Source organism: Castanea sativa, chromosome 5 (genome assembly GCF_040712315.1).
Source record: "Castanea sativa cultivar Marrone di Chiusa Pesio chromosome 5, ASM4071231v1".
NCBI classification, from domain to species: domain Eukaryota; kingdom Viridiplantae; phylum Streptophyta; class Magnoliopsida; order Fagales; family Fagaceae; genus Castanea; species Castanea sativa.
Window position 1 is genome coordinate 74,563,757 of NC_134017.1, and position 12,647 is coordinate 74,576,403.

The 12,647-nt window shown below is 33.9% G+C and overlaps 1 protein-coding gene across 1 annotated transcript; it reads left to right on the plus strand.

Moving 5' to 3' along the window:
• Nucleotides 1-9,845: 9,845 nt before the first annotated feature.
• On the plus strand, nucleotides 9,846-11,294 carry LOC142635801 (disease resistance RPP13-like protein 4). The gene has a single exon (XM_075809883.1). The coding sequence runs from the start codon at nucleotides 9,846-9,848 to the stop codon at nucleotides 11,292-11,294; it is 1,449 nt and encodes a 482-aa protein (XP_075665998.1).
• The last annotated feature ends 1,353 nt before the right edge of the window (nucleotides 11,295-12,647 follow it).

The window sequence follows — 12,647 nt, forward strand, 5'->3', positions numbered from 1 at the left end:
AGCTCTAAAGTAAGCTGACATATTAGGAGACAAACCTTGGTAGGAGATGTCAAGCGATGAATACATTTGGTCGCAATATGACTTGTTTTGCTGCATAATTGACAAGTTAGATGAGGGTCAGAGGAGAAAGATGAGCCACAACCACGATTACGGCTTTTACCTCGACCTGAAGCAGCTTGCTGAGCTGCTAATTGGAATTGTGACCATTATTACAGCCGCGAGAACTGTCATTGCGAGTGGCCATGTTGGCTGAGCCCACTGTAAATTCAACAGTAGTAATGTGTTGCTCAAGACGAAGTTCAAAACTAAGTAGGTGACTATAAATGTCTTCCAAGGTCTGGGGATCCACGTGAGTTGAGATAGAGGCCATGAGTGGATCATAGGAAGAATTAAGACCATTGAACAGGGAGGAGGCTATCTCATAGGCTGGAAGTGGTTGCCCAATTGCAGCAAGGTTATTACCAAGTGTCTTGACCTTTTGAAAATACTCCGTGATAGAGGAGTTGCCTTTTGTTATGGAAGACAATTGGGAGTGTAGATGCATCATTCGAGCAGTGGACGTGGATGAGAACATTCTCTCTAATCTAGACCAGACCTTTTAAAAGGTGGTGCAATTGATGACTTGACTTAAAATGCCTTCAGACAGAGAAGACATTAGAATGCTAAGGATGACTTGATCCTTTTGAAACCATTGACTATAAGCTGGATTCTCAATCTGCACTGGAGTAGTGGAAGATGGTGCAATTGCAGTAATGAATTTTGAGGGAGTAATAATGGTGCCATCAACATGGCCAAATAGTTGCTGACCACGTACATAAGGAGTAACTTGGGCACGCCAGAGAATATAATTATCTTTGGTGAGTTTGACAATCACCAAGGATTGAAAGTTGACTAGAGAAAAATTGGGAGTAGCGGGAGTGGCTGATAGTGAGGTAGAAGAGGAAAGGGAAGAAGTGGTAGTATATATAGAATGGTTTGTTACAATTGATAATTACAAACACATAAGAGATAGTTTACATAGCGGATTACAATTTGCCTTTATCTCTATCTGAATGATGAGCCTTATCATTATACAATTTGCCTTTATCTCTATCTAAATGATGAGCCTTATCATTATCATGATGGTGTGCTACATTATCCTTATTAGACCCAAATATATTATTCTACTTCAACATCTAGCTCAAGGGTAAGTACAAAAAAAAAAAAAAAGAGTACACAACCAACACTTACGCCATAAATGTCAATATATATTTAGATAGCCTGGAATATTGCTCGGACTCGCATAATGAGTGTAGGGACTCGCATAAATGTCAATACATATTACCTTATAGGCTTATATAATAATTGAATGTAAAATTTATTATGTTTCCTAAAAAAAAAAAGAATAAAAAAAGGTGTAAATGCACTTTTAGTCCCTACATTTTGCATCTTTTCCATTTTGGTCCCTACATTTTCATTTCATCACTTTTAGTCTCTAAATCAATTAATGCATTCCATTTTGGTCCTTATCGTTACTCACTTAACAGAAATTGCTGATGTGGCAAACGGAATACACTGTTGGCACATTAAATGCTGACGTGGCCGATAAAATAATATTAAAAATGCTAGGTCAACACAAAATAATGATGAAAAAAGAGACATAAGCATCCACATCAACTTATGATTTTGATAATTAATTTATCTATTTTAACAAAATAAAAAATGAAAAAAAAATTAGAACCTAAAATACACATGAATTCAAATCTGGTCTCATCTTAAACATAAACAAGAAAGAAAACAAAACCAAAATATTCAATCACATGAACACAAATCCAGAAAAAACTTCAACCCAAAACTTCCTTATCAAAATCGGTTCCCCTAACCCTTCTAAAACATTCTCCAAGCTTCCTCTCTCTTCCAAAATTCAAAGCTTCCTCTCTCTCTTCTAAAAAACGGAGATCTCTCTCTTCCAAAACATGTTCATGGCCAAAAACTTCGAGCTCTACCTCCTTGCTCATCGCCATCGCCACCACCACAACTGGTTGTGGTGCTTTTTTTTCTTTCTCTGACTGACCCATTTTCTTTATCTCTAGATTTTGCTCAAACCCAAACCCAAACCTAAATGCCTCAAGCTCCTCACTGAGATCGGTGCTTTGCTCTCTCTGTGTGTGGCTCAAATCGATGTCTTTCTCTCTCAGTGGGTCTCTTTGTCTTAGACTAGTGTCTTTCCCTCCCCGATTCCTCTTTCTGCTCGCCCCTCCTTGTTTCCTCCCCTCTTCACAACCTTCCATAGTTTTGATTTGGGTTTAAAGAGAGGCTGTGATCGGTGTAGTGGTAGTTGTGAAACAAAAATCAGTGGTGGTGGTTGATGGTTGTGAAGCAGTGGTCGATTAGGTCCAGTGGTGGGTCGAAGGGTGGGTTTGTTGTTGGAGTGGGTCGTGGGGTGGGTTTATTGATCGTTGATTGCTAGGTTTGAGATGTTTTGGTGTTCTTGTTGGAGATCAGTTTGTGTTTGTGTTTGGTTGACAAGAAAGGGTAAGAAAATCCTAGAAAATCTGAGTTTGTGTTCTTATGTTTAATCAGGTTTTGTGTTCTTATTTTAATTTTAATTTTACTTTGTTTTGGTATGGTTGAGTTGGGTTTGTGTTGGTATACGTGGATTGATTTTGTTTTGGATAATTTGGTTTATGTATATATACATAAACGGATTGGTTTTGTTTGTACAATATTCATTTATGATTTTTCTGGGTTTGATTTTTTTGTGTTCTTATGTTTGATTTTCTGGGTTTGTATGATTTTTTTTGGGTTTGTGCTCTTCTGTCCTTTTGATGAAGAGGATGGCAAATCTAACTTCATGTATTTTAGGTTCTAATTTTGTTTTTTTTTTTTTCATTTTTTTATTTTGTTAAAATATATAAATTAATTTTCAAAATCAAAAGTTGATGTGGATGCTTGTGTCTTTTTAATCATTATTTTATGCTGACGTTACATTTTTAATATTATTTTATTGGTCACGTTAGCATTTAATGTGCCAACAGTGCACTCAATTTACTACATCAACAATTTTTGTTAAGTGAGTAAGACCAAAATAGAATGCGTTAATTGATTTAGGGACTAAAAGTGGTGAAATGAAAATGCAGGGACCAAAATGGAAAAAATGCAAAATCTAGGGACTAAAAGTACATTTATGCCAAAAAAAAACTTACAAAATTTAAAAAACACATAATTTAGAAAATCTAATATATTGTATTAACTATATTTTGTAGAAAATAATCACATCATTTTAGAAAGAGAGATGCTATGTCCATAACATTTTCACAACATTTTTATAATAAATCACAAGTGATTAGTTGTTATTGGTTCAAATTTTAACTTAACACTAAAATTACTTTTTTTGCCCTAACAAAAACAACCAGTAATAACCTGCCACTTAAAATTTGTTGTAAAAAATATTGTAAAAATGTTATGAATATATCATTTCTCTTTTAGAAATAAGTTAAGACTAACTAAGTCTTATCTATTACTTTCATTTTTCATTAAAAAAAATCAAAAATCAAATTTTGGGACTAGTTGAGCTAAAAATTCCAGTCAAATATTTCTGTCAACTCTTTTTGAACTTCCCCCTCTCTCTCTCTCTCTCTCTCTCTCTCTCTCTCTCTCTTGCCTTAGTCAAAACACGTTTAGTTAACCGAGCACGATTGACTCAAGAGTATACAAAACTGGTTGGGTTATGCAGTCTCGTTCATATTAATTTGTTTACTAAACAGCTAGTAACTCTGTCGTCTTTAGTTTGACGATCCACATATCAATACAGTATTTGTTTAATACGATTTGAATATGATTATGTCTGCGACAAGAATAGTCAGCCCCCAACCCCAAAGACAATTATTTATTGGTAATTGCCAAGTGGGTTCACAATCACTAGCTCCAGCTAATAATAATAAGAAAGTAATCACTGTTCTTTAAGAAAGACTTTGAATGTTTCTTGGTGGCGGGCTCCCCTCATAAATAGGAAGGACAGAGAGTAACTTCACCTTTCTTGAATCGCATCGAAACTCGAGTATTCATACTCGATAATGTTTTTTCACGATTTTATCCTCAAACCTTAATATGGAGATTCATAAAAAGACAAAACCCTCCGCATGGACAATCAAAAGCATGGTAAAAATGCTCACCTCTCAACGAAAAATAGGAGGTGTTTGGTATAGGAATAGTCAATATTTGAACACTGAAATATATATTTTTATAATATATTTTAACTTATATATATTTTCACAATATTTAAACAACAATATTAAAGGTCTGTTTGGTACATGTGTTTAAATAAAATTTTTTAATTTTTTTAGAAATACGTGTTAATAAAAAAATGTGTGAAAATACATGTAATTTTGTTTAAAAATTAAAAACATGTATTTAAACACATGTATCAAACATGCCCTAAATATCTCTAAACAAATGGGCTCTAGATTTCTAATCTACTCCAACCCTAATCTATTATTCTACTTCGACATCTAGCTTGATGGTAAATACAAAAAAATAAAAAGTATATGACCAACACTTATGCCATAAATGTCAATATATATTTAGATGGGTCATGATAATAAATGCCCTTAGGGCATTGATTAACAATCCATTTTAGAAAAATTTTGACATCACTTTTATGGGAAATGAAAAAAGTTGTCAATACATTAATTGCTTTATTTTCTTTTCCCATAAAAACTTTTTTAAAATAGATTATTAACCAATACCCTAAGAGCATTCGTTAGCATTTCCCTATTTGAATAGCCTCGGAGTATTGCTCGAGCTCGCATAATGAGTGTGTGCCCCACATGTGGGACCCATTATGAACCGATTTCATTCGTGAGGAAAAAGTATTTTGTATCAAATGATACCATAACATTCGTATCAAAATTGAATAAACAAGAAATATGTTTGCAAACTAACTACCTATTAACATATATTTTTCAATTGCAGATATTTCTCACATTTATTGAATTTTGATATCATTGACATGGTATCATTTGATACCAAATTCCTTTTATTTTTTGAAGTTTAAAGCAATATTCAGGGACTATCTAAGTATTTTCCCATAAATCATGGATTTATTATATATATTAAAAAAAAAAAAAGCTTCATGAACACACATGGCCACATGTATTAAAATGAGCCATGTGAATTTTGGCGAAAAAGGAGATTTCCAAGTGTAAGAACTTAAATTAATGGAGCATTTAAAATTGGTCTCCAACTCCAAGTAGTGAAATGAAATTGAAATCAATTATCAATAAAATTTTAAGCAAATTATTTTTGTTGGTCATATGGCAAAATAGTATTTATTTTTGTGATTAGTAAACAAAAATACAAACAAATTTATCATAAAACACACAAGCAAATGATGTAAACAAGAAATAAAGGAATCTGTACATAAACCAATATAAAGAAATCTATAAAATAAATTACTCACATATAGGATGCATAAAGAATAAATTATGCAATTCTGATCAAGGTTTGTGCTTGACATAATCTTCTTAACACAAATTTTACCTATCATAATCGGTACTTTGAGACTCTTGGACATCTTTCTCCTTAGATACAATGATTATAACAAACAAAATAAGCACAACAATCTAAATTCTATGATGACCAAAATTGTGTCTCTTTTTATCTCTTTGACTACAAATGTGAAGTGCAAAAACTAAAACTAACATATATGATAAATGAGGGGCTCACTACTATTTATTATAGTGCCACATAAATAGACACATTGTTCTATAATAATAAATATGAAAGCTCCGATTTGTGTTAAAAACACAAGAGCTATTTAGACCCTAAATTAAAAGATTATGGCTTGGTTGATTTTACTCTAACTTAAACTAAGTGCAGAATAGAGTAAATGCGAGCGAACAAACAAAAAAACTACTCTAAGCCATATTCATTAAAACACAACAATAAAATGAAAGCTAAAAGAGTAGGGAAGAGAGATGCAAACACAAGATAACACACCGATGTGTTATCGAAGAGGAAACTAAAGAACTCGGCGAAAAACCTCTCCACCGCCCTCCAAGTGGTAAATCGATCCACTAGGCAATAAGTTGGGATACACGAATAGCAAAAAACCCTCCAAGCTTAGTTTACCCAATGCATCTAAGCCCTCCAAATTCCTACTCTAACAAGGTTTCTCGGAACCGTGTCTTGTCTAACTTTCCGGATCTCGCAATGGGCACCCAATTGCATCCGCCAAAACTTGGCTTCTTCCAATGATTCCCAGTAGCACCAAAAAACTCATTGGACACTCAGTATGGATGTGGTAAGTATTTGGGTTATCAACCTCTCAAAGATTTAGAAATGGAGAAGTAGGAGTAGAGGAAAACCACAATGAATAGTGTATAGAATTGTGGGTATGACAATCTCATACTCTCAAGGGTTTGAGGCTAGGGTTTTCTTTTCTAAAAAGCTTTCTACTTAATATGTGGATAATGATGATATATATAGTGTGTAAAAGGATGTAGTGGAGCAGATAGAACAAAATAGCAAAACAGACTACTTTGCGAGTATCTTGTAGGAATACCTTACCCGCGAGACACTCGGAAAAACCAGCTGTCACTATCTGTCATGACTCTTCGCATTCCAGTCATGTGCAAGACACATGCTTCACTTCGCGGGATTCTTAGTCACGAGCTACCCGCAAAAACTCTTCTGTCTTCAAATGCTTGAATCTTCACACTCTCTCTTTATCACACAACCCTTACAATTTAATCCCACAATAAATACTGGGTATAAAAAATTGAATAAAATTACAATTAAATTTGGCACGGAATTAAAGCCAACACAAAATAGTTATAAATCACAACTTTATAAAATAAATATTACTCACTAAATAGACACTTAAAAATATAATAAATATTAATTATTTAATATTGCATAGCACACATGAACCCATGCCCATAAGTATATAATTTATAAAATGTCTAATTTCTTTCCCATCTGGACTCATAGATTTTACCACTTTAAGCCCTGTTCAGTGATTCTCAAAACAATAATAAAAAAAATGTTCAAGTGAGCATTATAGAAGTAAATTTCTCATTCACTCCTTAAATGGTTTTGGCCAAGTAACTACATGATGTTTATCTCTTCACAAAAAAAAAAAAAAATGTGTTCCAATTTGGACCCTCCTCAAAGGACGTGTGGGTCTCACATTAATTTTAATTAAAAAATAGCCAACTAAACATTTGCCAAAACCCATTTTTTCAAAAAATTTCTCTGAGTTTTCCTTATGGACATTCTACTTTTAATTTATTTTTGCTCGACAAACAGGTTAGGTTGATTGAATTCAGGTCAAGAACGTGTCTTCCTAAATGTGTTGCAGAGCTTATGATCCTTACCTCGTTTGGGGTTTGGTCAAACCCAAATGACACTTATTTTCTTTTTCACATACCAAAAAAACATTGAAAAACTTGTTAACAATTTCTTTTTTCTTCCCTTCAATACAAATAAGGAAAGAAATTAATAAACAGTAATACTCAAAAATAAATAATAAAAAAATTCTTAAGTATAGACCGTCTAAGGTTCACTAAACTAAAACTTTCAAGCCTTGACCTCATGAAAAAAAGAATTTATTAGTGTATTTGAGAAGAAGAATTGAAAAGAGAAAAAGAAAAAAGAAAAATAAAAGGGTACAAAACATAAGGAGAAAAAAATATCTCTTCGAGAAAAGGGTTGATTTTTTTTTTTTGGCTGAATGAAAAAAGGGTTGATTTTGACCTGCCATTTCAACATGTCGATATGAGGTGACTCATTTCTTTAGAGATTTTAAATTGAGAAATGATACGTCCATAACATTTTTATAATAAATTTTAAGTGATAAGTTGGTACTGGTTGTTATTGTTGGGGTAAAAAAGTCATTTTTGTGTTAGATTTAAATTTGAACTAATAATAATTAACCACTTGTAATTTATTGTGAAAATATTATAAAAATATTACGCACAAACACACACTTTATTACTGTTATTCTACTGTGATTTGATGTTTGTCAGTATCACTTCCTTTTTTTCCCTATAAATCCCAGGTTGCCACGATAATTGTTGCATATGTGGTACTAGCATTATTCAACTTTTCTTGATCTAATAGGCTAGTTTTACTTCTACTACCCTTGTCCTTTCGTGGTTGGTCAATAATGATATTGAATAGAAACCCTTATTCTTCATATTCATGGTTGGAAAGATGAAAAAGTAAGAAGATAGAAAATAGTGGAAAAATAGAAAAATAAGATAATAGAAAAAATTTATTTATTTATTTATTTTGTTTGATTGAGGGTAAAAAAGTAGAAAGATAGAAAAAATGAATTTAAATAAATTTACTCATATACCCTTATTAAAGAATGATGCTTAATTAAAACAAAAAAGTGACAAATAACCACAAAAGAAGAGCAATCATCCAAATTTATTAAAAAATAAAAATAATATCTCAAAAAAAGAAGAAACAATGTTGCTGCTAGGAAAAAAAGAAAAAGAAGAAGAAGAAAAAAAAAGGGCAACGTCCTACCCAGCTAAAAAGAATAAAAAATAAATACAACTTAAACAATGTGCAATCGGGTATTTTTGTTAATTAAGAAAAAATTTATCCTTATTCAGTTTTTGGTGGGTCTGGGAAGAAAACACTTGGACCCCATTATTTATTTTCTTTCCCCTCACCTAACCAAGCATACTCAAAAAAAAATTTATCTTATTTTCTTTCCAAAATTTTCCATCCACCCTATTTTCACTTCCAAACAAACCTACTCTTAGGGTTTGTTTGTTTTCCCATTTCAAACTCATATTTTTACATTTTAAACAACATTACACATATTTTTATACACTTTTTCACCCATATGTATTTAAAAAAATTACAAAAATCTCATTTCGAACTATTCCACCAAACATCTCTTAGTCTCTTTCCACGTCATTTCTTCTCTTCAGTCAAATGATCCTGGGTCATTTTTGTCTTCATAATTGCCATTCAGTCAAACTTGCTGGCTTATATATAGTGTCGTCCATCTTTCCTCCCAATGAAGTGAAAGGCTCTTGGCTCATTTATTTTCTCTTCATTTACCTGATTTGATTGTTCCATCTCTTCTTAGCTCATTATCCATAAGAGTTTGTTAGCTCGCTATTTTGCTTATCTACTCAAATTGCCATACCTATTTGTCAACATTAACCATGTCAAGACACATCTCTTCTACTTCTTCATTTGAGTCGCCTTACGTATCACTTGATCTTCTTGCATACTTAAACTCTGGTAAAAAGACACCCTTCCATGTGTTCAACGATGTGGTCATGCCGGAATTTCAATGCCATTTATCAAAGTTGAAGCAACTCCTTCCTCCAGAAGATATGAATGGAACCCGAGACAACACCAGCAGGACCGAAAGAGATGAGGAGGAGGACGACTCCAATTGCAATGGTTCGCGTTTAATGGTTGAGGAGATCCAGAAGGAGCTCGACTACATCAACAAAGCCTGTCATAAACTAAGGGATTCAGCAGACCGCGTTGATAAAGAAATTCAAAGATTGATTCTCCAACGTCTGGACGATGCCTTCAGAGAAAGAACGGAAGAAGCGCTAGCAAATTCCCCCAGAATCAAGAAACTGAAGAGAACCAAGGATGTTGTTTCAATGTTAAAGAACCAAATTTGGTCATCCCCACAACTCTCTTCAGATAGTTTGAGCCTTCAACGTTCCGGCTCGTCCATTAGACCAGACAAGCAGCCAGAGGTAAACATCGATAATCAAAAGATCACCAAGAGCTCAACTTTGATAAGAATTTAGGAGGAGTACGATTGTCTAGATGATACACAAAAGAAGTGTTTGCATTGTTTCTCTGTGTTCCCTGAAATGGCAACCATAAAGAAGAAAGTTTTGATCCATTGGTGGGTTGGCGAGGGATTTATAGACTCACCGAATAGCGATGGTAAGACTGCAGAGGAGACTGGTAATGACTACTTCAAAAACTTCATCAAGAACGGCATCATTGAGCCTGTTCAACAAAAGCTCAGACAGAACTCAGAAAATTGCGAGATGCATCCTTCAATTCGTGCTGCCATAATTAAGCTAGCGGAGAAAAATGAATTTGCCAGTTTTGATTCAAAGGGAAATCCCAATGCTGATTTCTCTTCCTGTCCGAGGGTGTGCCTAGTGAAAACTGAAGAAGGGTCTTCGCTTCACAATTTGACTTATATTTATCATTATTTGCCGCGAGAAGAGATTGAAACATTGTTTAATGTAAACGAGCCTTATCTTAGTTTCAGGGTGGACAGATTTTCAAAGATGAAGAAGTTAAAAGTTCTACAGCTGGGAAGGTGGAAGGCCTCTGCTAAGCAACTTGTTGAAGTAGAGAACACTGAGTTCTTGAAAGGTTTGAAGAAAATGAAAGAGCTTAGGTACTTTAGCCTTAGGGGAATCTCTGGAATTACTGAGCTTCCAAATTCAATTTGCAAGCTCAGTAATCTAAGGATATTGAACCTTAGTGGCTGTGATAATTTAGAGAAACTTCCTGATGGAATAGGCTCACTCAAGCAGCTGACACACTTAGACATGTCTGAGTGTTTCCTGATTAGTCACATGCCCAAGGGACTTGCTTCTCTCTTAGCACTTCAAATCCTAAAAGGGTTTGTGATTGGTAAAGAGAGTCCCATTGGCCTCTATTGTAAGCTAGCTGATTTGGCAAGATTGCAACATTTGAGGAAGTTGAGCATTCACGTAGATAGAACACGTCCTGAAGCTGAGGAAGAGCTGAATTCATTACCACAATTTAGAAAGCTCCAGTCTTTATCAGTTGCCTGGTCATCTATCTACAATGCAGCCACTTCCACGACTACAAATGTGGGATTGGCAAAATTCCAGAGAATCGTGAGCAGGGAAAACTCATTGAAAACATTGGCAAAAATCCATAGACTTTTTAGCCGGAAAAAATCAATGCCCACTACTCCAGGTTCTACATCACAACCTGTTGATTTACACAAACTAGGCCTCCAGTATTTCCATGGTTCGGAGATGCCTGACTGGCTTAGGCGCTTAAACCTGAAGAACCTAAAGAAGCTCTACATAAGGGGAGGAAAACTATCTGACCTGCCGCTTCCGGGGAATCAAGTGGATCGCTCATGGGCCGTTGAATGTCTACGCTTGAAGTCCTTGAGTAAATTAGAGATGGAGTGGCCAAAACTGCGAGAATTGTTTCCAAAATTGAATTATGTGGAGAAAGTAGACTGCCCTCAATTGAGTTCCTTCCCATGTGATGACAATGGAGAGGGGATATGGAATGCAGCAGATACAGAGCAAGCTTGAGCATTTTGCCTTATTCACAGGAAGCCTTTATGTTGTATCATTGACTTTGTATCCAACTTCAGCACATAGTAACTTAATACTTAAACAGTGTTCCTAATTTAAATTCTGCGCTCCAATGCATCTGCAATTTAAGTTCACAAAAATGATATCTTAGATGAAAATTTTGTTCATTCTTATCAGCCATTTCTATTACTCAAAGAAATTAATAGGGGAAAAGAGATCTATTCAATAACTTTCTAGCATTGCTTTATACTAATCTCAACAATATTACAGCTTCTAAGCTCACCGAGAAATCAGACTACATCTCTCTTCCTTAAAAAAAAGTGAATTCCTCTCTTTATAACTTTTACCAATTCAACCCTCAACCTCAAACTCTCTTCTACCATGAGGTATGTTTGACATTGCGGCACCATGAAGAACGCTGTTAAGCATGCCCTCGCAATGCATGTTACAAACTAATGGGCAAAACTCACACTTGAAACTTAGCTTGCAAGAGGAGGGTGTCCAAGAACTAATAAACACATGGTTAACTTATATTTAATTCATGTGGGATACTAGGATCATAACAGATCATGAGACTATGATTACAAAAATGCAATTGGAATACATATAATGGTGGGGGTTGCTAATGTATGCTGAAAAGCAATTTGTTTGACACAAATTATGTAAGTTTATTTGTTGTTGTGTATTTGTTAGTTTGTGATGGTTGTAATGGAATGCTCAAGAATGATGGAATCAGTGGTGAATATTGAACAGTAGAGTCGAATTCCCACCACAAGAGATATAAATATATCTAATTTTATGTGATTATCCCAAATATTGCACAGGTTAACGATTAATTTCTTATCTAGTAGTTAGTTTTATTATCTAAAATACTTCCGCAGTGTTTTATCAGTCATTTATTTCTTTTGATTGCAAAAATTTCTCTTCTGCCAAACAATTCATCTTTCGTCACTAAGGTATGGAAAAAATGACAAAGTTTTACATGTAAAACTTTTTCTACTAGTTTTAAGCCAAGAATTCTTTTACCGTATTGAATTATTAAACTAATTAAATTCATTCATTCATATTTCTCAAGTAAAAAAATCATTTAGATATCTAATTTGCATATATTTTTTTATTTGATTGATTCTAATTTGTATCTTCAAACATTTTAACATCGTTCATCTTACAAAAGAAAATTCTCATTAAAAAAAGTTGCTTTAAGCCTAATATAGCTTTCACATAAAAAAATAATAATAATAAAAAAAAATTCTTAGGCATACAAATGAACTCTCTCTCTCTCTCTCTCTCTCTCTCTTAAGAAACAAACACACACATACACACACAAGGGAAAAGGAAAGGAGTTTTACC

Bases quoted from the DNA above. Each gene is read 5' to 3' on its own strand.
- LOC142635801 (XM_075809883.1), top strand. From the start codon at position 9,846: ATGGCAACCATAAAGAAGAAAGTTTTGATCCATTGGTGGGTTGGCGAG.